The following is a 24,934-nucleotide window of genomic DNA, read 5'->3' as shown; positions in this document are numbered from 1 at the left end:
CATCCCAGCATCTGAGGAATACAGGCAATCAGTCATGCCCAGTTTCCCTATCCACATCCCACATCCCTTAGGCTGGGAGGGCTGTTGGGGAGCCTCTAAAACAGCTCTGTACCATCCTAGGATTCTTCTGTACTTGGGAACTCTGTAAGGGCCTGGATCTGCCAATTTTCTGGCTGCTTTGTGGGATATGAAGCAGACAGAGTGGACACCAGGATCTGGCCCTATAACGTGGGGTGTCTTTGCTCTCACTATATGCTTGAAGCCTTTAATGGGCTTCCAGTTCTCTGCCCAGGAGTGATTTCTTACTTCTTTGTGTAGGCTTTGAAAACTGTATGAAAACCCATTCCATAAATAAACTTCAGGAGGAAGATGGCAGGGTCAATAAGCTGTCCTTATTACTGAACTTTTTCAGTGAGCCAGTTAGTTAATTCAGAGAAGCTTTAGATTGACCTGAGTCTGAAAATGTTAACTGTTCTGTCCAAATACAGGCATCTAGTATGTACTTGGGAAAGTATTACTTAAATAGAATATCTCTAAGGATAAAAAAAAGCCCATTAAATGTCAGTTTTCTGTGACTGAAATAAGAAGGGAACTTTCATCTGAGATATGAGTAATGTAGTTGATTATTATTTTGACTAGTAACACTTTATTTTTATATTTTTTAAGAGCTTAGCAATTGGATCCTGGCCTGGCCTGTATTGTTCACTAAAAGTGGTATCACAAAGTGGTGGAAGATGTAGCAGTGTTTCTGATTTTAAAAAAGAAATATTAAAAAATATTACTGTCATTGATAAGCTCTTCTTGGAACCATAGATTGTAATATTTCTTAACTTCCTTTCTTCTTCATTTTCCTAGCTTCTGGGGCCAATCTTTTCAATCCACAGAAATATGCTGCTAGTAATGTTCTTGTGATTTTCAACTTTTGCTGCCCACAAGCCATAGTCCCTCAAGAGCAGTACTGCATGACTGTACATAGTAGCCTTCAGAATGATCACTTCAGTGTCTGAGAAAATATTTTCTTTGACATTCATTGACATACATTTCTGTAATCTTTTTCTACTTTTATCTCAGTTTCTTGCATAATTACAAGCCAGTTAAACACAAAACTTTACACTCCAGTATTACCACAAGCTTCCCCAACCCAGTGATTTGGCATTTTTTACTTTATTGGCAAAATAAACTTGTTTTGTTTTTTTTCACACCTGCTATATAGAGAAAAATATGTACATTTATTTTTTCCAGTAGGAGATCTTTCAAACTTCAGGTTAGTATTCAAGTAGAGAAACATATGTTCACATTTTTGGAATCTGAAGCATTCGAGCAGTAGCAAAGGTAGCTGTAAATACATGTTTATATTATTTAATGCATGCAATTATTTACACTGCTGTTAATGAATGCAAGTATTATTAAATATTACTCTTCAACATGTGACAATACAGTAAAGCTCACTATTTACGTTTACACTGTTTTTAATTTCTGATGTTTCATAGAACTCATTTCTGTCTCAGACATTACTCAGGAAAAAAAGAAATTACTTTTGAGTTCCTATTAACTTTAACAACTAATACCCCAGGTTCCTCTCAGATCATTTGACCCAATAGAGCTTTTATGATTGGACAAGAGATTCATTTATGTAAAGGATTTAAAGGCTGGGATAGTATAAAATATGGATTTGTTGAATACAGCATTAACTATAACTTCAGGCAATATGTTCCAATGAACTTTACATAACCCCTTGATACCAACAAAGGAATTAGTTGTAAAATTTTCCAATCGGTTTCATACTTTCATGTCCAGCCAGCGATAACACCGACAAAACTGAAGTACTAAGAAATTGCTTTTTAAAAATTAAACTCTGGGATCAGTCGGAGCACTCCTAGGGGAATGTGTTTCACTGCAGTAATGATTAATAGAGCTTCTTAAGTGACAGAATATTCACCAGGAAGTTTTCACTAAATGAAATATTGATTCAACCCTTCACCAGGAGAAACCCAGCTGGAAAAACTAGTGTTGAGATCCCATAGCTCTAAGATACACTACTACCAGCATTAATCAAGTTGATATGGCTCTTTTTAAATGTATCATTATTCAACATTGGCTCTTGTAATTCTTCACTACAAGCTCAAGGCCAGTGTATCTAAAACAATCCTTTTATTTTAAGTATATTTTAGACAGTATTACATTTGCCACAACAAGAAGAGATAGAGAAGGGTAATCTTTATATCTGCATCAAGCAGTATTGCTCTTGTAAAGACTTTTGCAGATCTATGTTTTGGATAATGTAACTCAGCCATAGAAATTTTCTCAGATTTGAAACTTGCTATGTATGATCTCAGCTAAGTAACATTCTTTTCTTTTTTTAAAATATGGGAGCAGTCAAGGAATACCCTAGTTCTGAAGGGTTATGTAATTTTCTCCAGTAGGCACCCTGATGGTAAGGGTGCCTACAGTGCAGAATAGATTTTCTTCAGTGTGTGTTGTTTAAATCTAAATAAAGGAAAGGCTAATTCAGACTTCTTTAAAATTCTGTGTTGATATAATATTTTACCAATTTGATTTTTTTTGCAGTCTGATAACTTGAAAAGAATTTGAATTGAAAATAAGAAATATGGGAAACAAAATTGCCATACCAGAGTACATCTTATATTCGCCTAAATAAATATTTAAAATACCATGAAGTTTAACTGGTGAATAACGCATACACAAAAAGTGTTCTTGACATCAGTATGCCAGATTAGCCCTTACATGAGAAAGGACTGCTTAGGAACTTTGTTAGCCCTCCCACCTCTGCTTTCACTGGTACAAACTCCTTTCCTTTAAGATGGACTTCATGCTACGAGGAGCACTGTTAATCCCATAGTCTGTTGAGTCAGCTGTTACGCATTTCTGAATATTTTTAAAAATAGATCTTTTAGAAACTAAAAATAAATTCCAATAGCTATCTAAGGTGTGTGTGTTTTTAAAGAGGGTGAATTAAACCCAGCCCTGTTTTATTGAAGTCAGTTGGAGTTATAGCTATACAGAAGCAGTGACCTATCCTAGTGACTATGATTGGAGCAGGAGCCATTCCTTAGTTTTCATAGAAGTGTGTGACTAACAGCACTAGAATTTGCCATAGTGCAAGTAAGTTGTCCAGCTATACTAAAAGGATAGGAGACATTTGATATGGATTTAATTTCGCTGCCACTTCATCATTAGATGTCTGGTACTACCCTGCAGATAAAAGTGTACAGTGCAGGCAACTCCATGTTCATTACAAGGTATTTACATTCAAGATATGCTAAACATTTGGAAGCCCCTTCATGCTTTGACTTGTAGATTGCACTATCTTTTTAAAATCTTTTTTACAGTGCAAATATTTGTAGTACAAAATAATAATATTAAGTGAGCATTATACACTTTGTATTCTGTGATTGAAATAAATAAATTTGAAAATGTAGAAAAACATCCAAATATATTGATGATAAACTTAAATTGGTATTCTATTATTGTTTAACAGTCCAGTTCAAACTTTGATTAATTGACTATTTTTTTAAATCTTTTTAATTTAATTGAAATTATTTATTTTAATCGTTTGACAGCCCTAGTTTAAAACAAAACACAAAAATATTTCAGGTTCTGAGGGAGTTATTCATGTTAACAGATGACATCCTTGCCCTTTTGAATGAAGGATTTTTGCTACTGACTTCAGTGTGGCCAGGATTTCACCCAGTGTCTATATAGCTGCAGAGTATTAAGAATTGCTGCTAAGAAATGATTTCTCATGTTAACTTTGTGGTTTCCATAAGAGTAATTGTTGCTAGGCAGTAAATATCAAATAAGGTATAGTAAGTTTATGTAAACATTTTCATGTATACCAAAATGCTTAGAAAAATTGCATACTTAAAGTTCAATCTCTTCTTATAGTTGTGATGGGGATTTCTAGATTTTGAATTCTAAAATGCAAGATTTTCCATAATGTTAATGATGGCTTGTTCTATCCTCTTTTAAAAGGTGTTCACTACTTGAAATACTTCCTAGTTTGCGAGTTCTTAATGGTGAAAACCTAAATTCTGATGCAGAACTCCCAACTGAAAGAATCAAAGTGTCGGAACCAAGAAGCTTTTTGAACTTTTGTCAAGCCCAGATTGAAAAAACTGACTTAATAAAAAAGAAGACCATTGAACAAAGGTAGATACCAGAAATCTATTTATGCAAATATAATTATTTTCAAAAGCATGCTTCCCCTATTGCTTTCCTTTGTATTTTACTTAATTTATATTCCCAGACAAAAGGTTATGATAAGAAAAAAGAGTATATATCAGTAATCTAAACATAAAGAGCATTTATAATGTTATAATTATCCACAAAACAAGCTTACTAACCCAGGTTAGAGTTTAATCTTAACTTAAGAGATCCAAACATGTCAAGGCCTTCAAACAACTTTAACTCTGTCCTCTAAGGACCCATTCAATCATTTTAGTATTTGTGGACCAAGATTAGATTAAACTGATTCTTGTTAAAGGCACAGTGAGTTTTTTTTCCATAGTAGTTTTTCTTAGGAGTGCTGATAATGTTCCAGATGATTGGAGGTACATAGGTAAAGCTCTGACTAAGTTTTTATGAGGGAAAACTGGTCTTCAAAGTCTCTCATATCTCCAAATTTGATACTTAGTACCTTGAGCAGCTGTCCTGTGGTAAATTTTTCTTAAGTAAACTCATGATATTGTCATTTGCTTGCAAGGAGATAATGTAGAAGTATGAAGAAAATGTCTTCTCCAGAGTAACTTTAGAAACGTAAAATAAAGAGTAATAATGAGGCAGGTAACGTTGCTTAACAAATTAATTAGTTTTAGGCCAACAGAAAGTTTCCTGTTTGATCATTATTAATTTAGTTTTGATATATACTCCAAGTAATGTATATATAAGTGCAAATAATTCACTTTTCTAGCACTGAAATGTCGTGTCCTTTCAGAAAACAAGAAGCTGATCATACTCTACTATCAAAGGTTCTTAACTGAAGACAAAACATTTTATCCATGTTTCTTAGATGTATTCTCTCATATCATGAAGTGTATCTGAATTGTCTTTCTATATTTGCAAATTACTATTGAGTTTTCCTATATGAGTAATGCTGTCATGTTAACTTACATTTTTACATTTTGTGTTGAAGACTTGGATGTGTTTTTCTCAGAGATATTCTCACTTCTATACGTGATGGGGGAGTTGGAGTTGTGGAAAGGTGTTCTTTCTACTGCCAGTGTAACACTTTACCACTTTTGTATGTGTCTTTCTCTTCTCCTTCCATTTGGTCAGTATATCCTGAATGGAGTGTCTATCCTCTTTTGTTTCAAAGTATATGTGCATATTATGTGGGCTTGCAGGGGAAGATAGAGATAATCACCTCATCAAGAGTCAACTTTGGCCTACCTTAAACACCTTTTTAACTAGTGACATCTTTCTTCTTTACTGCAGGAGTTCAGTGTCAGAGGATTTGGTTTTCTTTTACCTTTATCTGTAGTAAACTCTGCAGATGAGGCCTATAGAAAGTCCATTTAATTTATGTTTATAGTTCATTCTGTCTGACCATTCTTGGATTCTTGGTCAAACGGCCTCATTTACTTTTCAGGACTTTACTATTTAGATTTATTCTTATTTTATAAGTCCAGGTTTCCTCTCTGGTTTCCAGAACATGTTCACACTTCATGCCCCATTCTCACTCCTCCAGCACACTTTAAGAGTTTTCAAGTCTGTATAGCCAGCTGTGTTTTTGATTTGTGATTCTTGTCTTCTGTTTTGCAGATGAAGCACTGATGCTTCCTCACCAGTTTACCACTTGAACCAATGTCTCCTTGCTAAAATTTTTGCCTACTACTCACTTATTTATGTGGAGAGAACTTTATAGTGTCCTCAGCTGTGGATCTACAACTGGTACCTTTTGTAGAAGAAATAATTACTTACCTGTAATTACTGTCCTACAAAACTTTAAGTTGTTAGAAAACCTTAATCAGCAAACCACTTTCCTGCAAAGTGACTAGAGACACTTAGGGCTGCTTCAGCCCCTAATAATGATGGAAAATATTAATTGCTGATATATTGGGCAGGATACTAACCACAAAATACTAAAGCTTTAGTAGCACTATATACCCCCGTGTTTGGATATGTCTGAGAAGAGCAATTACAAGTAGATAATTCTTTTGTCCAAATTTTGTTTCACAATTAATCTTCAGTTTAACTACCTTTCATTGTCAATGATATTTGAAGGTCCTTTAAAAATTTGACCCTGACTAATTTTTAAACTTGTAACTTGAAAATGGGTGAAACAGCAATGAAATTTGGTTTTTAAAAGTATTCACTTGGGTTAAAACTCTGTATATTATATTTTTGGGCCAGAGCACATTTTATGGATGATTTAAAAGCAATTGAAAAGTGCAGTTTTTAAAAAAAACACACAGAAAAGCCCTAAATAAAACATAACCACATAAGCCTAAACAGCACAGCTATTATACCTGCATACTGTGATACTTTCTCCAAGTTGACTGACTTAAGGTGACGTTTCATATGAACAGACTGAAAAAAAAGAGCAAGTTTCTTGTCTGTTTCACATCTCACTAAGTTATGAGCCCCTGTAGGTACGACCTCAACTATGTAATTTGCCAAAAGTAATCACTGTTTGGTTCCCTAATCCATGTTTTATATACCACTGCTGCGCAATTAAATTGTCTGTGCTGTTTCTGCTTTCAAATGCACTGTTTTCCCCATGCTTAAGAATTACGCTTTTTAAAAAATTAAATTTCTCTATTCTAATAATGCCTGTCATGTAATCTTTGACACTTACTAATAAATAGCTATATTAAAAAAATACAACACTTCAATTGCAGTAGTAGAAACTGATGGAAGTTGAAAAACTTATAAATAATAACTATTTAAAATAGTAAAAATGACAGGAAAACTCAATAATGGGAATATGAAAGAAGAAATATAAACAGTAATCTCTTTTATGTATTTGTAAGGGATTTTTATATTTTGCAGTTGAATAATAATGATAGTTCTAAATGTTTTCTATGTGCAGAATTAATTTTACTATACAATTACAAACAGAACCTACAGTATGCATACACTGTTTACTACATCTCTCATTTCTTTTAAAAACTGTATTGTGTAATAATTCTTATTAAAGCAACATATACTGAAACCTGCTATAATTTATGTTCAGAAAAGTAAGTTATTCCATACTATCAGACATTGTGGTGCATTATTAGTGACTACGTTGCCAACACTGCTGAAAGGATGCATTTAAATACATACATGTAGCGTAAAGATCCAAATAACAATAAACCATTTTTGTCAGAGCTGCCCAGACCTTTAATTTCTCTCTTCAGTAATTAAAGGATTAATTACTAACACCTACAGGTATTTCTGCAAGACTGGTATCTAGCTTGTTAGGCAAAGTTTTTGATGGCTTGTCAGAGTAGTAGTTGTAAAGTCTATTTGTTCACATCTGAACACTGGTGACAGTTTCGGAAGCCTTTTCAGTCCATCACTAACATCACACACAGCAGCTGAACTTCCAGTGATCTGCCATGCATTGTCTATCCATCTTCTCACTGGTTGTCTCCTCCTATGATGCCCTATCACTATTCCTTCCATGATAAGTTGTTCAAGCGTATTTTCATCTCTGTGTCTGATTTGATCAAAATATGTATGTTTGCACTTGTTGATTTTGGAGAGCCAAATCCGCTTCTCTCCAATAATATTTCTAACATAAGTGTTCGTCTTCTTTTCTGTCCAGGAGATGCGTGAGTTTTTTTCACCAGCACCACATCTCAAAGGCTTCAATTTTCTGCTTGTCTGCAGCATTAGTTTGCCAGGATTCACATCCATAAGTGACTATGGAAAAAATTTAAGCTTTTCACCAGTCAAACCCTCATACATTTTGGGATGTCACAGTTTTCCACACTTTCATATAGAGGCCATGGTTGAATGATCCATCCCTAGTTTTCTTCCGATTTCTTTGGAGCAGCCTCCTTGGTTGGATATGTATGACCCCAGATAATGAAATTCATCTGCAGTCTGTGCTGTACAGATAATCATGACATCTGCTTGCATCCTATTTTTATTGATCATGTCAACATACATTAATTTAGGTTTTGCCACTTTCAGGAATAGTTCATATTCCTCAGTAACTGTTTTTACGGACTAACATTAATTTCATTGCATCAGTGGTTGTATCAATGAGCATCATATCATCAACATATCTGAGGTCGGTTAAGAATGGAAATGGAAATCCCAGCTTCTTCCACTTTATCAAAATCTTATTATGTGGTCTTGTCTCATAATAAATTCTGTATACATATTGAAAAGACTTGGGCACAGAATGCATCCTTGTCTCATACCCTGCTCCTTGGAAAGCCACTTGCTGTTGCCTACTGCTTTTAGTATTGTGGTCTGTTGCTGACAGTAGAGACTTGCAGTGAGTTCAATGACATGTTTTGGAATTTTCATGTCTGCCAGTATTCTCCAGAGACTGCTATGTTGGATGGCATAAAATACTTTGGAGTAGTCAATGAAACACATATCAATGGTTGATTATACTCCCTGCATTTTTTCCAATTATATTATCTACCCCTGGTGCTTTCCCAGGTTGCATATTCATAATAGCATGCACCGTTTTGGATTGATGGCTCTAGCTCCATACTCTTTTCTGTCATCCTGTATTGTAAGTGGCTCTGATGGAGCATACACGTTAGCACAGCAATCTCTCCACTTGCATTTGATGTCATCACTTTCAGTAACCTGCCATCATGATCTTTTATTATGCTCAGTTGTGGGGAAAATGTTTTAGAAAGAAGACTGACCACTGTGAACATACCTTTTTGTATTATTACTCTCTTTATAATTTCTAATCCTCAAATTTTGCCCTTATGTACTCACTTTTGTCTTGTCTGCTCTGCCTCAGAATATGTCTGCTCAATTCCTTGTGTTCTTTCCTCAGTCATCAATCCACTGTCTTTGATTCAGTGAAAAAAATAGCACAAGATCAAACACCTCCTCAATCAACCATGGTGTGGTCTGACACTGACTTTTCAGAATATGTGCTTTGGCAGCTTTGAGCATGATAGATTTAATTTTGTTCACAGTTCATTCAGGTTTTTCTCTTCTTTCGCCTGTGACAATGACTCAGACCATTCTATATGAAAGTCTGGTAGTCTTTTAATTGATTTTGAACAAGTCCATACACAGTGGACTTGCCACACATCTTACCTTTTTCAGTTTTAATTTGATCTTTGAGGCTAACAGTTGATGGTCTGACCTGCAGTCTGCACTCAAGAAAGTCTTTGTCCATTGGACGCTCAATCTCCGTCATCCCTGTATAATTACATAGTCAGTTTTGTTCTTTGTCATACTGTCAGGTGACCTCAATGTATAAACGTCTAGGATGATGGGTGAAGATGGTTTTTGTAATGACTAGATGATTAAATCAGCAGAATTTGACTTTGCCTTCCTGTTTCATTTTTCAAACCCAGACCACTGTCTCCCATTAGTTCTTTAAGAGACCTTACAGCTCCTACCTTCACATTCAGGATTCCTGTTGCAAGGGTGAAGTCTTTGCTTGGTGTTTTAATGAGTGTCAATAGTGTCAGTAAACTCTGAATCAGTGAGTGGAATGGAAATTTCTGCCAATCTGAAATTCACAAATAAGTGGTAGATGTGAGATCATTTATTAATGGTGTCAGTTTTTCTAGTAACGACATCATTGTCATATTTATTGGCAGTTCTGAACTTCAGAAATGATGTGGGCCGTGGCATAATGTTTGGATTGCAACACATTTAGAAATTTCAGATTGTCAGTGACCTTACTAGACATATTCAATAAGGAATATAGCATTAATATTACCCCCCCTTTTTGTCAAAATGTTTTTGAGATATGTTTAAGTGGTTTGTGAAATATGATGAGAAGAATGATCTGGCTTAGACTGGCATTGTCACAAGACATTGCCAGTCTGGTGATGGTCTGAAACATAATGTCTATTGTTAAGATGATAGATAGCATTAGCCCATCATAATCAACAAACTCAAAAGTAATTATTTGCTTAGTTCTTTGCAATATATGATGCAACATTTTGGAAATGGAATTACAACGTTTTGACATGATTTGCATAGATCTATCTTCTTCTAGATCTTAACGATATATATCAAGCTTTTCCATGTTGAAGTCAGCAGGTGGAATTTATCTTAATTCCTCAAGCAAGTGTACAGCACTGTTGGTTTTAACAAGTCTTTTTATGTATAAAGTGCTGCCATTGTTTTGGAATTTTATTAACAGTAAAGAGAAAAATGCTTTCTAATTGGCAACAAGAATCTCAGGTTGTTTGGCCCACGTATCTGCAGCAAGTTGTCTGGTTCTAGTGCATGGACCTAATTTCTATTAAACCAGTTTTATGATGGTGCAGCTTCCTTTGAGTCAATGGAATCACACTTGTGAAGAGAGTCAGGTTGTCTTTCTCTAGTATGGCCTGACTCAGTGGCCAAGGCCAACCTCCGTGGGGGGCGGGAGGGAGTGCCACCCAGTCTTTAGCTTTTATTCTCTTTTAGACCCTCAGCAGATATTGAGGCTTGTTGGTTGGAGTCTGAATTCTGTTATTTTGTTATGTTCTACTCTAGATTCAGAAATATTTAGTACCATCTTTACTTTGTCTTGCTTAGTTCCTATTTTAGAATAGATTCATAAAGTTATTGTAGTATATAAAACACAATTGCCTCCAATCCTCTAGAATATGCTGCATCATATGCTCCTAACCACACTAAAATTTGCAGTGAAATATATACTCTAGTGCATATTTCAAACCCAAAGTCTGAAAACTGAGAAAAATAATTTTCTTATCAAGCTTCTGGTACAGTAAAATAAGCAAACTAATGTGTGTTAGTGTATTCAAGTTATTGGACAAATAAAGAGGGAAAAAGAAACTATTTAAAAATATTAAATATTATAAATTGGCAATTAAAGCAGGCGTCATTTAGTACTCAGTGTTCACAATGTTATGTGTGTGCTAAACATATCCAATATATTGTTAATGTGTATTAGAAAATAAAGGCACAGTTGTGCTAAAATATAGTTCTAATTCTCTAAAATAAATGTAATTACATTTTTATCTTCCTTCAGAAATGCTTCTTCCTTGGATGCTGCGCAGAGTCAGTGTTGGTATTTTAAGGAGCTGATGAAACTTAGTAATGAACACCGATTTGCACATGAATATGGAGACCTATACATTGCTGACAGAGATGAACCAGAAGCACAGCAAGATCATTTGAAGCAAACAGCCACCGACAGGCTAAAGCAAAATAACCTCTTTATTGCTGGTGCAAAGGAAAATAAGCAGGACTTGTTGAACCTTTCTGAAAGATGGATTACTACAGGCCACATTCAGCCCATGTTTATTAACTCTTCAGTACCTGTGCCTCAAAAGAAAAGTAATCAAGAGCACAAAATAAAGCAGAAAAGTACTGAATGTTGCATCGGTCACAATGGGGAGAGCAAAGATAACAATAAAATATCAACCCCAACTACAAGAAACACATTCAGCAAGATAATCATTGCAAGTAATGAGGGAAAGTATCTTCAGCATGCTGAGAACAGTGTGGAAATGTAAGATATAAATGTCAAATATCTGCCACAAAAAACCAAGTTCCATTTCTGCATAATCTTAATGTGAAAAGTTAGTTTTCCAAGTAGTTTCCAATGGGATACAATATACGTATACCTATTATGTTCTATTAAGGGCTTATCTACACAAGTTACTGTTCTGTGAATCTACAGTGCCCCAGCTTGCCATGTGGTAACATCCTGTGTGGACACTGTAGGGTGACCTGATGTCCTGATTTTATAGGGACAGTCCTGATATTCAGGACTTTTTCTTATATAGGTGCCTATTACCCCCCACCCCATCCTGATTTTTCAAACTTGCTATGTGATCACCCTAGGACACTGCTTCAACACAGTGAAAATCCTGGAGGGTATCTTAGCATTCTACTGCTTCAAATCTCAGTATGCTGTATATTACACTCTGGCTTGTAGTGCAGTAACTTGCCATGCAAACAAACCTTTAATATTTTTTCTGTTCACCTCCTATGTATTTTTTAACAAGAAGTTTTTAATTCTTGTTGTCTCCTAGTCATGGTCAAAATTCATATCCTTTATGCATGACAGTACTGTGATATTTTGTCAGTGAGTGCATTTTAAAAATATTTTTAAAATGCATTCTAACTGAAAACTGCATGAAAGTAAGGAGAAAATTTAAAAATGTGAGTTCTATCTAACTTTTCCTTTCTGTGTATTAAATTCATAAGCACCCTGCCTAATTGTATAAAACAATAAGATACAATATTGTAGGGTTATTTTTTTACTATTGTTAGTAAGATTTTTTTCAGTTACATTCATTAGGGCTCAGCCCCTCATATGTGCTGAGTATAAAGTTGGTACAGTTGAAAAGGTGGAAGGGAAAGGTGCCTTAAAGCTCCCCTGACCCTGGGCCAACCACATGCTGTGGTGCTGACTGAAGAGCCAACCATTTGCCTTGCCCCGGGCACTCCCCAACATGCCTCTTTCCATCCCATACAAGAAGGGTTGGGGAGTATAGAGCTAGCTACACTTGATTTGTGCCACCCAAGTACTCTCCTGTGTAAAGTGGAATGCTCTGTTGTAACAAAAAATATAGATGCACAACTTAGAACTGCCATCAGACATTAATTTCTCTATAAAAATTTTCTCTGCAGATCACTGCAGAAAGAATATGTCTTGGTTTCTTGAATTACCCAAACCTTTAGAAAGCATTGGACAGATCTGAATATTCTGATTATAATGTAATCAGCACTGTGTTTCATAGCATTTAAATTAATAGTTGTACTTTTTAAACAATAAGTAAAACAGAACTTGAACAATATTGTAACCAGTAGGATTGCAGTATGAAATTATAAACTATATGATGATTGGGTGAGGCTAACTACATAGCAATCCTTACAAAGCTGTTTTAAATCCTTCTGTAGATTTAAAACCATCCCTAATGTATTACTTTCTTGAATAGTCTTGTTTAAAAAGTCAAAATAGATAGAAGCTGGAAATACATTTTCCAAGATTTTCACAACCATTGTGTGTAGATGAACACTTGTATGCATCATATCTAATGGGAGCTTCTTTACAGTTACTGGAAGAGTCTTCAGTTCTTCATATGCATAAACTTTTTTTTTTTTTTTTTTTTTTGGTATTGATAGCTTGGCAGCTACACTAATTCAGTCATATTGGCGAGGCTACGTAATTCGCAGAAATATCCATTTCTGTGCTAGACTACATATGGCAGCATCAGGGATCCAGTGTGCTTGGCGGAAGTACCGTGCCAGGAGAAAAACTGTTTCCTGCAAAAAAGAAAGCAATCAACTCACAGACCCTATAGAACAGAAGCATAAAGCTGCTGCCCTTATTCAGGTTGGTTTGCTACAGTGTTCTCTTCATTTGTTACAGTTAGACTTAGTAAGGAATGATCTGATTAATTGTGTTTATAAATAATGTTTTGTTCTGTTTTTTTTTTTTTTCTTGAACCAAACAGATGATTCTAGCAGAGAACTCTGTTTTCTTTAATAAAACCCCATGTAAGCAATTCACCCAGCCAGTAACAAATGTGCACTCCTGGACTTCTATATTAGTCATGAATAGTCCCCCAAAGCTCTCCAGCCTCTCTGCCACTCACACAAACTGGACTCTATGATGAAAGGTCATTAAAACCAAAGTTCACTGCACATTAATTTCTCCTGACTGCAAAGGGACAGTCACTTACCCCATGTCAATGGATACTCTTGATCTCACCAGTTTGTCTAGTAAACTAAAGATTTATTAGCTAAGAAAATGAAATGAGAGTTATTGAGGGTTTAAAGCAGGTAAAATACATTACAGGTGAGTCTAAGTTTGTAGTCCAAATGATAGCAAAGATGTAGTATCTGCTAGTTCTCCATAAGTCTCTCAGGGTTGCCCAAAATGGCTTTGGGGATCTCTGTCCACTTGCTCAGAATCCCACCCTATCATAATTCATCAGTACAGAGATGCAGAATCACTCCCAGGTTTTTTTCTTATAGCTGAAAAGAGTCTGGAAAATGCTTCCAGCACAACATGAGCTCTCCCTCTGTTGACTAAATGCAGACAAAGCTTGTGGATCTTCCATTGTTGCTTTATGGCTCTTGCTTTGAAGTTAACAACCTTTTCATTTGCATTTCCAAGGCTCCAATCTCCAATGGGTAAATATAATGTAAATGCAATGTGATAGTCAGAAACGATCCTTCATTAGTTTCCATGCAGTTTTACACATCAAGTAAATTCACATCTAAACAGTAACACACATTATTGTTCTGCGGTTAATTGAATACAAGAATAGCAGGCATAGGAAACAAACAAGTGTATACAATAACATTAGCAACCAACAGATTTATAGACAAGTGGATACAATAATGTTACTATTTCCTTTTGAACTATACTAACAAGTGAATTGGCTTGATCATACTATTACCTTTTAGCATTTCTTTGGTATATACACACAAATGAATTGCCCTATTGCTCTAATCTGATCTGGTCTGCTATGTTAGACTTGTTAGACAGCATCACATGAGCAATGTGGGGAAATGCTGGCTTTTCCTTTTCTCTGAATTATAGAAAAGGGCTCTCAAAACACAGATCACTCTCCCCTGAAGAGTGCCCTTTCCTGCCACCTGTGCTCTGGTAGAGTTGAGGATACAGCCCAATCTATGAGCTCTCAGCCAGTCATAAGTGCTATGGTATGCCTGATTTCTCTTTAACTGTATGTGCCTATTAGTTAAAGGCCAACAGAGTAACCAGTAAGAAAACGTATCTTCAGTCTGAGCATTTCATTATGTTTATGATAAATCATTAGTTTGTGGCAGCACACTGCAAATGATAAAGCAAAGCAGATATAGTGCTATTATTTGTACAGATTTTTGACAGGGAGGAGGAAATGGCAATATCCTCTAATTTATAGTGTAGGGCATTCTCAGTAAGCAAGGAAAATTGCTGTCCAAGTTCTAACACTGTCTACCATAAAACAGGAATTTCCCTTTAAAACCGTGATCCATAAAAATTCAGTATTAAAATAATATCTCCATGTAGTATCCTAAAGTATCCAGTATGACTTTACACATGTTCCTAATGTCTTGCATCATTTTCTGGTATTTAAGTGCTCATTCTTTTACTGTATGTTCTTTTTTATCTAGATCATGATGATGATAAAAATCTTTCTTAAAAAAATAGAGTAGATGACTGTGTGTAGTTGACTGTTCTAGGTTAATTGCATGAGATGACAACAAGAATTGTCACTTCTAACCACTAGAAATTTGGTATAAGTGTGTTTTTATTTTTGTTCTCTGTAATTTGAAAGTTAACACTCTATTTTTTCTTATATCTTCTTCCCCCTCAGTTTAGAATAGGCCCTGTAGGAATTGTCAAATAATTAATTAGTTGACCTAGGTTTGTAGTTGAGGGAGTTTCAAGATTCCATTCTGCTTACTTGAGGAAAACCTCTTGAGTATTCTGAGCTTTAGACATATGCTGGCATTTAATTTGTCTTGTAGTTTTAAATGTCACATAAAGTTCAAAAAACAGATCATTGAGCTATTAAACCAAGGTCTAAGATGTTTTATCTCCCTAATGGGATAACATAGAGAATCTGGATTTGGGTTTGATCTATGGCCTTGTATAACATGCTTTAAATTTTTGTTTAGGCATTTTGGAAGGGTTTCCTTTTGCGGAAGAAACTAGCCAGTGCTCTTGCAGCTGTTAAAAGTGATGAAGTAGAGGATGACTATGAAGAAGTAAATGTGGATGATTTCACATTTGATGAAGTAAGCACAGTTGTTAACATAAAAGCTTGCCTAAAATAAGAAAAACCTACCTATCATATGCTGGATGTCCTAGATAACCAGAGAGAGAGAGTTACATTTTGTGTATATAATTCATTTCAATGTACTTGTTATGGTTTATTGCCTTCCCAGTGGCACTGATACTCCAGTGTCTCCTATGCTATTAATGACACACACACCATGGAACCTCGTGTATTTCAAGAGTCTGAAGACAAATAACTGGATCAAGCAAGTGGCTATTTTTGTCCAAAAGGGGCAGTTTTATAATACTTTTAATAATGTTTTATACCTTATGGTGAATAACCTATAATGTAGTTTCAAAAATATTACAAAACCATACTTTTTGGAGAAAATATGTATTGTCCCTGACTCTTGCAAGTGGTCCCCAGTAGGTGTCCCCAGTAGGTGTGATGTCACCAGCATTGACAGATCAAGAGATATAACACTGTGTTTGATGCAAACTTACAAAAGAAAAACATAATTGAAATTAAAGGAAAATATATCTGCTGCTTAACATTGAGGGATAACAAAAAAAATAAATAAACCACCGCTATCAACAACAACAGGAGCTAGAGAATGCTAGAGAATAGTTAATGAAGAAAGGAATACTGAAATTGGGAAAGAACAGGCTAACGAAGAAGCGTTCCAGAAAATCAAATCTAAGTGTAGTACTACAGGAACTATCAGAATAATTGTCAATAATATTTGACAGTTCAGGGAGGATAAGTGAACTTTCAGAGGCCTGAACTTGAGCAAACATATTCTTTTTTAAGAGAGAAAAAAGAGCACCAAAGGAATTACAGAGCAAAAAAGTAAAGTTCAAAACATGGTCAATTGATAGATAAAACACTTAGGCAATGTTTTACAGTATCAAGTGAAGCAAACAACTACCAACAGCCAAATCTTGTCAGTAAGCATGGAAAAGGAGCCTGACACAGCATAATCTCCACCTTCCTGCACAACAGTAAGAAACTCCTGTTTGCAAATACTTGCATGGTTGGGGCTCTGTCAGTTTTTGGGAGCAGTTGGCAGAGTAGACTCCAGCAGAGATTTAATGTTTCTCAGAGACAGTCAGAGGATCATTACAGGGAAGAATTAATCCAGTCTGTATTAAGTACTACCAAGTACAGCCTACCTCTGGAAACTAGATGGTCTCTCCAAACTGAGTATCTGTAGGAGCAGTTTTGGACAACGAAAGTTACTCACTGTAATTGGCATTCTCTGACTTCTCTGCACATCCTCATTCAATCACCTTTCTTCCCTTATCATGATTTCAAACACAAGAAAGGAACTGAACGTGGCTAGGGCCATGGAATCTTTTATGGCATTGTCATGGACGTTTGGATCTGGGTGAACAGTGATGTGCGATATGGAGCTAATGGGTGCTTGCAAGAGCTATGTATTAAATTCCCACCATAACTTCAAAAGGGAGATTGAGAAGATTTCCCTGCTTCTGATGTGGCTAACCCCTCTCTTTGGCCAGAGATCACATGTTCCTAGAGCTCATAAAATATTTCTGAAGTTCAAATATTATGCCTTTGGGGTGTACCAAAACAAGACTGGATCCGTGTCTGGTGACCCTGAGGATCAGCCACCTTTTGAGGATCTCTCTGAGAGTTGCAGTGGATTAAACAAAATAGGAATGATGTTTATTATATACACATGCAGTTATTACTTGGGACTTGAAATAAACTAATTTTGATAGTTAAAAATTTTCTTCAGTCTTTGAGTAATATACATTTTTCAGGGGGAAATTTTCAGAAGGGCAGCCACCCTTCTGTAGATGCAAATCCGGCAAATGCAAAAAACACCAGGAAATAATTTTGAAGGCATAAAATTGGGAGTGTGAACCATTATTTTTTAATGTTTAGGATTTTAAAATGTATCCAGCAAAAAGAGCAACTCTATTTATTTTTGTTCTTTCTCTCAAATTATACTGAGTGCTAGAAAGTTGGAGAACTTCCTTGCTGTCACAGGGAGGGAAATATCTATTCATGTATATCAAAGAAGGGAAAAGCACATATGCCGTATTACATTTTATACCCAATGAGCCAGATCCTTGTCTAGTGTAAATCAGTGTAGTTGCATTAAAGTCAGTGGAGCTATTTATACCACCTTGAGATCTGGCCTAGAATCTCTTTATCCCAAATATAATGGAATTTTTCTAAAATAAATAGCAGTGGTGTTTATAGCCTATATTCCATGTATAATATAGCCTATATTCCAGAGTGCTGTCATGTAATTATGCTTAATAGTAGTTCATCTAGATGCAAATACAGCGTCAAGCACTTGGCCTGAATAGCCAGGCCAGGCATATAAAGGGGATGAATCTTTCTTCCCCTCTCAGGATTCTGGAGTGATTACTCTAGCCTAGGAGACAAAGCAGTTCCTATGACGTGTTACACAGTCCCTTTGCGTGAAAGGGCAGGTGAGGATTCATGTAGTGATAGATCCTTCAGCTTTGCCCATCTCTCAGTGCAGTAGCCTCAGGAGTCCTTGCAGAGCTGAAGTGAGCACGAGGTGCCAATTCCCTGCATTCAGCTAATCCTTTTACAATGGAACTGCACCAGCTCTGTTGCCTGAGGAGTCTCTGAACTAGTGCAGGAAGGGACTTGATTTGGGCCTAACCCTAAATTCATATATTTTTGAGTCCAATTAAAATTAGCATTTCAGTGATTGTATATTTTGCCATTAAAGGGTTTTCCAGAATGTATAAATATCCAGATATCTGTTATATCAGTTACTTAATATGGGCACATAATAGTTTGTATATTGACTGCTGGGGAAGAAGACTTCTGTGACATCTATTTTCAAGCTTCAGGAGTGCTTTCTCCCTGTCTGGCTTCCCCAATGATTGCATTCTAGCCTACTGGTATGCCCTACTGATATGCTACTGATATGTGTCCGTCTATTTCTTCTGCAAGTTCCTGTGCATATTAACTAACTTTGTTAGGTGTTCCTGTATATCAAGGACAAGAAGTTTGGTGTCTGGAATGATTGAGGTTTTTATACATATTTGTTGTTATGATCTGAGCCTCTCCACAGTTGAAACACCAAGAGATTCTATATTGCCAAGAGATTCTATATTAAGCTTCTCCATCCAGTTGTCTGCCATTAATTACCTAGAGCTCTCATATAGACTTATCATAATCTGCTCCCTTATATAAATTTATCATGGCATTTATGATATCTTTATATACAAGATGAGGTAATGTGGGGCCTAGTTAATCTTTTCCAGCACATAGCCTAGGGGCTTTACATATAGTTGCTTCTAAAGAGTCAAGAACTTTGTGTTACACTCTTACTAACGTACTTGGAGATCTGTGTGCCAAGAATGTGCTAATTGTATCAACATCCACTTGCATGCTCTGTGAGAAGAGGCCATCAGTGCAGCCAGTATTGTAATTGACTTTAATATCTATACTTTTAGAGGGACAAAGGAGGAAAGTGAAGTGTCAGTTTCCTCTCTCTCTCTCCACACAGAGATCCAATGTATCTCATTGCTTGTAGCTTGGTTCATTAAATCCTTTTAGTTTAGAACACAGAGAATATCTACTAACCCACAAGCTAAATGTGAGGATAAATTTTATTTACCATTAATTCATTTGTTTTTAAAATAACATCAATATTTAATGTAGCGATAATAGAAAAGAAAGACCAACGTATGTCAAAATAAAAGCTAGAAAATAACAAATTCTTTCTTTCAGTCTAAACTCTTTTTTCTTTGAGAACTGTCCTGCAGAATTCATAAATATATTCAGCATCAACTTAAACTTCAGCAGCATTCACTTCTTCCAGTCTTAAGAAACGTGATGCAAGAAATAGTTGAGAACATTACCAAATGAAGCAATCCTCTCCAGAAATACAATTACTATGATCTTCTTACTAAATACAACAATGTTACACAGCTCTCAAACTGGGGATTTGTCATACAATCCTTCTTTCCTCAACATATTTAGGACCTATCCTTCATGCTGTAAATCTTTAACTACCTGGAAGCAATGAGACAAAGATGGCTTGTCAGTCACAGCTGTTATAAGTAGTTTCAACCCACCCATTTTCTCCTTGCTGTTTTTCTTCTTTATCTTGGTAGCCTGAAGTGTGCCTTATTTCTCTAAATCTTTTTTTTCCTCCATGTCAGTTCTTGATCTCCTAAAGGAAGAGGGGGAAAGGGACAAAAGCCATGAAGTTAGGAACAAAACAGGCAGAACATGCGCGTCTTATAGCCATGTGCATTCTTTGAAAGTAGATCCATACATTTTGTCAGGTTCTAAGATGTTCATAATAATCTAATCATTTATTCCTGTGATTCCTAAAAGAGAAAGAAGACATCAAAAATCTCCTTGTGGAGACTACTCAAAGACTGTATTATCTTTGCATACAAACAGTTTTAGGCATGATTGCACCTTGAGTTGAGGGGCCAAAAATGCTATTGGGATGGCTGTCTTTTGGTCCTTACATTAATTGTTGGGTTTTTTGGTACCCTCCCCCCTCTTAAATCAGTTTTGATACGGAAACAGTGACAATTAATGATTGTTCTACAGGGCTGACTGTCCAACAGAGAGACATTTTGTAAGGCTCAGCACTTGGAGGTTCTCAAAACCTCTCTAAACAGTGGCAGATGGAGCACAGATCTCAAAAGAATTATAGATCCAAGTCCTAGACTGAAAAGACACTCAGGGACCAACAGTTTTTAGAGCTACATAGGATTTATTTCTATAGAAGATTTGGGCCAGGAAGCACAAAAGGTGGGAACTAAGATCAAGGTAGATAGCTAGCCACCTTTTGTGCTTCCTGGCCCAAATCTTCTCCAGCAGTGAATCTTACGAAGATAGGTCGTCTTAATTATTAAGCCTCTTGTGTCCTTCCTTAAGCACCTTGTGTTTTGATTTTCATAATATTGGAGCCTAAAACTATGAACTGAAGTCCATATTTAAACACTTAAAAAGTAGTTTGTCTTTCAAAAGTGCAGAGCATGCAGAAGCTTTCCAATTTTGAAAATCTCTGCCTTGCACAGCACCTCAACATTTATATTGTTCCACCATTAACTTTTCTTTGAGTCTTTCCTTCTCCTGATAAAGCTGCAGCCCCCAGAAATTGTAGCATTTTCCCTGGTGGTGATATCCCATACTGGAAATCTGGAGGTCAGCATACTCTGAATTACCTTTAATAGAGAAAGTTCCAAGTGCAATATTATTTAGATACAGAAGCTTTGTGGTCTTGCCATAGAATAGTAAAACTGTTGTAGTTTGAGTTCCATGGTTTTATTTACAAAGGTAGGAAATTAGGGAGATTTGGTTGTCTGGACACATCATCTGGAACCTGTAGGGACTGTTTGGGATCTTGTAGAGTGTGGCAGAATCTGAGGTAGAAAGGAAGTAGGATTCAGGGAGCCTTTGGAGGGAAGATTGTGTGGGGATCTTGGAGCCTTCCAGGAAAAGGCTGAAGGTTCCAGGAGCCTGGGGATTCTTGAGGTTGCTGAGGGGGTGGAATTGGGAACTTCAAAAGGATTGGGTAAGCATCCAAGCATTTTTGGTGCTTACGTGAACCAAATCTAACCTCTGAAGCTCATGAGGTTCACCCATCTTTACTTTGTAGTCCTTTATTCAAAACAAAATATAGGAGTTGGCTCCTGAGCCATAGCTTCCTTTGAACAATATCAAGCTTAGGGCAGAAAGCACATTTTGCACAAAAGTTATGTGTATGTCATGAATGACTTCTATAACACTATCATAAGACTTGACCTCTTTGGAGTTAAGTATGGAAATACATTGGAGTGTTTGCATTGTAAAAATTCCAAGATTATGTGAGATTGTTTTATTTTACTCATTTACTCTCATCCCCTTCAGATACTAAATAGCTAATTCTACACAGTCCTAATCATCTTTATTTTTATAAAAATACAGGCAGTAAGAATAAGAGTGAAACCTGTAATTAGAATGATTGTCTGAGGTTACTTTAAACATTCTGGCAAATGACATTTGGAGCAAGCTTTCACAAACATGGTCTTTCCTTAAGTTTTTCTCAGCAAAATGTTGTAGTTTTCCATTGTGTCCATTTATGAGAGAGATATGAGGGATTATATACTATAGCTGTACTTCTCTCTTAAAGAAATATACTGTAATAATTGATCTACTGTCTTATGTCTTTAAAATTTCTTGAGATCCCATGAGTGCAGTTCACTGTTGTGATATTTCTTTGGAATACATACAACACCTCTCTCTCTACTTTTTTTGGCTGGACATATTGTTTGGTTTTAGCAATCAGAATAGTGTTTTAAAATAATCTCAGTTAGTAGTAGCTCATAGTTCTTTTTGAATCCAGGTACGGTGAGTTTCTAAAGCTTCTTTTTTTTTTTTGGTGGATGGAGCTATACAATACCTTTTTTTTTTTTTTTTTTTTGTATTTAATATACACACAAAGTTTTGCACAATTTTTATTGAATTTACATATCCTGACAATCCACATTTTCCTGAATTTGCTTTCAGAATAGTTTACTGTGTGGTTGTACTTTGAAAAACGACAGAGAAAAACATGGCACCTAAAAATGTCATTTTAATAGTGATTTACCTATGAAATACGTTGTGTTTATAAATGGAAGATTTTCTAACTGCCAGCCTTGCAAAACTCTACCTGAAATCTGAAAGATGAATGTTGTGTGTGTTGGGGTTTTTTTTTCCCCATCTTCACTAGTCTGCACTACAGAGATCTTCTCTGCAGATTCACCAGAAGCAGCTGAAGTGTTGGTGTCAAGCTATGCTGCTTCCAACTGCTCACGCATTCTACATCCAGTAGCAGAGGTAGTCATCATGCTGCAAGCTTACTCACTACAAACAAAAGCATATACCCACTTTGCTAGCAAGTAGACAGCATTAACCTCTCTCCATTCTGATTATAGCTAAGGGCTGTTTTTAAAAGCAACATTAGAATTTACAGGAAACTTTCTCTAAGCACATATGCCCATATTCCATTTCCCAACTCCTCCATCTCAAATAATGGCAGAGCTAAGGAAGAAGTATTGGTTAAAATGCCCTGGGAAGTTAACTTGCTTACATCTACCAAGTAGAATAGGTGAAGTATCAGAAAAAGTAAAACCAACAGAAAAGGCTACATTATTCTTCTTGGCTGCAATTCTATCCATATATATGATTCATCAACTGAACTGTTTGAGGAAAGATGGAACTTGTGGTACAAACTGATTAAAATATATATCAGGGTGATAGCTTTTATAAAAACTGTAGGGCCTGATCCACCTAGTTTCTCTGTTTTTTATGCGTGTGTAACTCCACTGATTATAAAGATGTTTGCACTGAGGTGTAAAACCAATGTAACACTGAGAAATACCAGGCCCAATATGTACACTTTCTGTAACACAACTCATACTGTCTCAGCTTCAATCTTTTATCTGATCTTTTTGTTTAAGAATAGTACTGTGTACTGTCAATAACTTGTTACCTTTTAATTGAAAAAGTAACTAAAAATCTTCTCCCTTTTATGGAAATTGTAACAAATCTGACTGAGAACATACCTTCAGCAGATGTAAATCAGTGTAGCTCCATTGGATTCAGTTGAATTTATACCAGCCAAGAGTCTGGCCCTGAATGTCTAAATATGTTTGGCTCCTTGATTCCAAATTAAGCTATACAAGAGAACTCCTGTTGCTTTCTTGTTATGGAAGGCTAGCCTGTAGAGTAATTTGATTTATCAAAATTCTGTGGATGAAAGAGAACTTTAAATGCACTAAAAAATTCAGATCTCTAATTTCAAAGGCAGTTTTCATTCACAGTCAATCAGCAATATGTAAACAACCGGGAAAGAATAGTTCAGGCCTCTTGTGCTGGGAAACCTGAGAGTTACAATTGCATGATTTCTTGCATCTTCTTTGCAAGTACTTACATTTACAGAGAAGAACTTTCTCTCAGAGAGACTGAGACTTTTACAGAAAATAAAAGCTAAATTAAGTGGTGTAAAAGTTTTGTCCTGGAGGTATCCTGAATGAGATACACCACAAAAAGAGATGTTAGATGGAAATCAGGATAGAAACTTGCAGCTTTCAGTCAAATGAAAGGCAATATGGTCAGGTTTTTCCCCCTCTGGTATGTTTTTTTTCCTTGCTTCCATCATCCACAGAGGTGGTTATCATTATGTGATTCCTTATTCCTGACCCAAAAAACAGAGAAAGCTATTGCCCACTAAATAGCCAAGATGGGATGAAGAAGTTTCTGTCTCAGGCATGTCACATGAAAACAAAGTGCATTATTTTCAGTATCTTTGGGAGTGACAATTCTAAGAACACTGAATGTATTTCACTTGCATTGTGGATCAAAGTATTTTTATTTCAACACTGAACTAGACTGTTACTCATTTCTATTAAAGACCAACAACCAACAACAAGCTCGGTGCTGTACAAGAACAAAGTGAAGACATCTCCTACCATGAAGAATTTACTTTAAATACAAGACTGAAAACATTTCCTGCCTGGGGAAGTTAGATTAATTTTGAGTAATTTTTTCTCTGTGTTCACTTTTTGTGGCCCATGAGGAAAGATAGATGTTAAAAAGGAATTTGGATGCAGAGAGGGTGGAGTCTTGATAAAATCAGGATGAAGAAGACATTACTTACCTAGAGATGATGTGAAAAAGGATGGTGACAGGATTAGGAACTGGAGATGAATGGCCTCATTGTCAGAGCAGAAGGGCAAGGAAACTGATTAGACAAAATCAGAGGTATAGACTGGAATTGATTATAGAACAGCCTTGAGTTAAAACAAGCAGAGGATTTAGTTGATAGGTCTGTGAAACTGTAAAGAGGGGCTGTTTTTACAAAGATTTTACTCATTTCCCTCTTTCCTCCCATTCTTCTCATGCCACCATCACTCCCACAGGCCAACAGGGCACCTGAATTCAGAATAACTGTCAGAATAACTGTTTTCATTGGTGGTTTACATTTGGAGAATTCCAGCCAGTCACTCCCAAATTTTGGTTTGAAGCACAGTGTAAACACAAATACGACAATAATTCTAGATAAATCCATGCTCTAC

At 36.0% G+C, this 24,934-nt stretch overlaps 1 protein-coding gene across 11 annotated transcripts in view; it reads left to right on the top strand.

The window, feature by feature from the left end:
- The window catches only part of LRRIQ1 (leucine rich repeats and IQ motif containing 1), a 136,556-nt gene that overhangs the window by 37,773 nt on the left and 73,849 nt on the right, over positions 1-24,934 (top strand). For all 11 annotated transcript variants that reach the window (XM_067559858.1, XM_067559856.1, XM_067559860.1 and 8 more), the window contains 4 exons: positions 3,994-4,170; positions 11,144-11,626; positions 13,249-13,459; positions 15,757-15,876. In XM_067559858.1, the coding sequence (XP_067415959.1) occupies positions 3,994-4,170; positions 11,144-11,626; positions 13,249-13,459; positions 15,757-15,876 (991 nt within the window). The remainder of the gene's footprint in view (positions 1-3,993; positions 4,171-11,143; positions 11,627-13,248; positions 13,460-15,756; positions 15,877-24,934) is intronic.

Source organism: Emydura macquarii, unplaced genomic scaffold (assembly GCF_026122565.2).
Source record: "Emydura macquarii macquarii isolate MOO-44397 ecotype Brisbane River unplaced genomic scaffold, CSIRO-AGI_Emac_v2 contig_2205, whole genome shotgun sequence".
NCBI classification, from domain to species: domain Eukaryota; kingdom Metazoa; phylum Chordata; order Testudines; family Chelidae; genus Emydura; species Emydura macquarii.
Note: the sequence above shows the minus strand (reverse complement) of the source record. Positions and strands in the feature narration are given on the sequence as shown.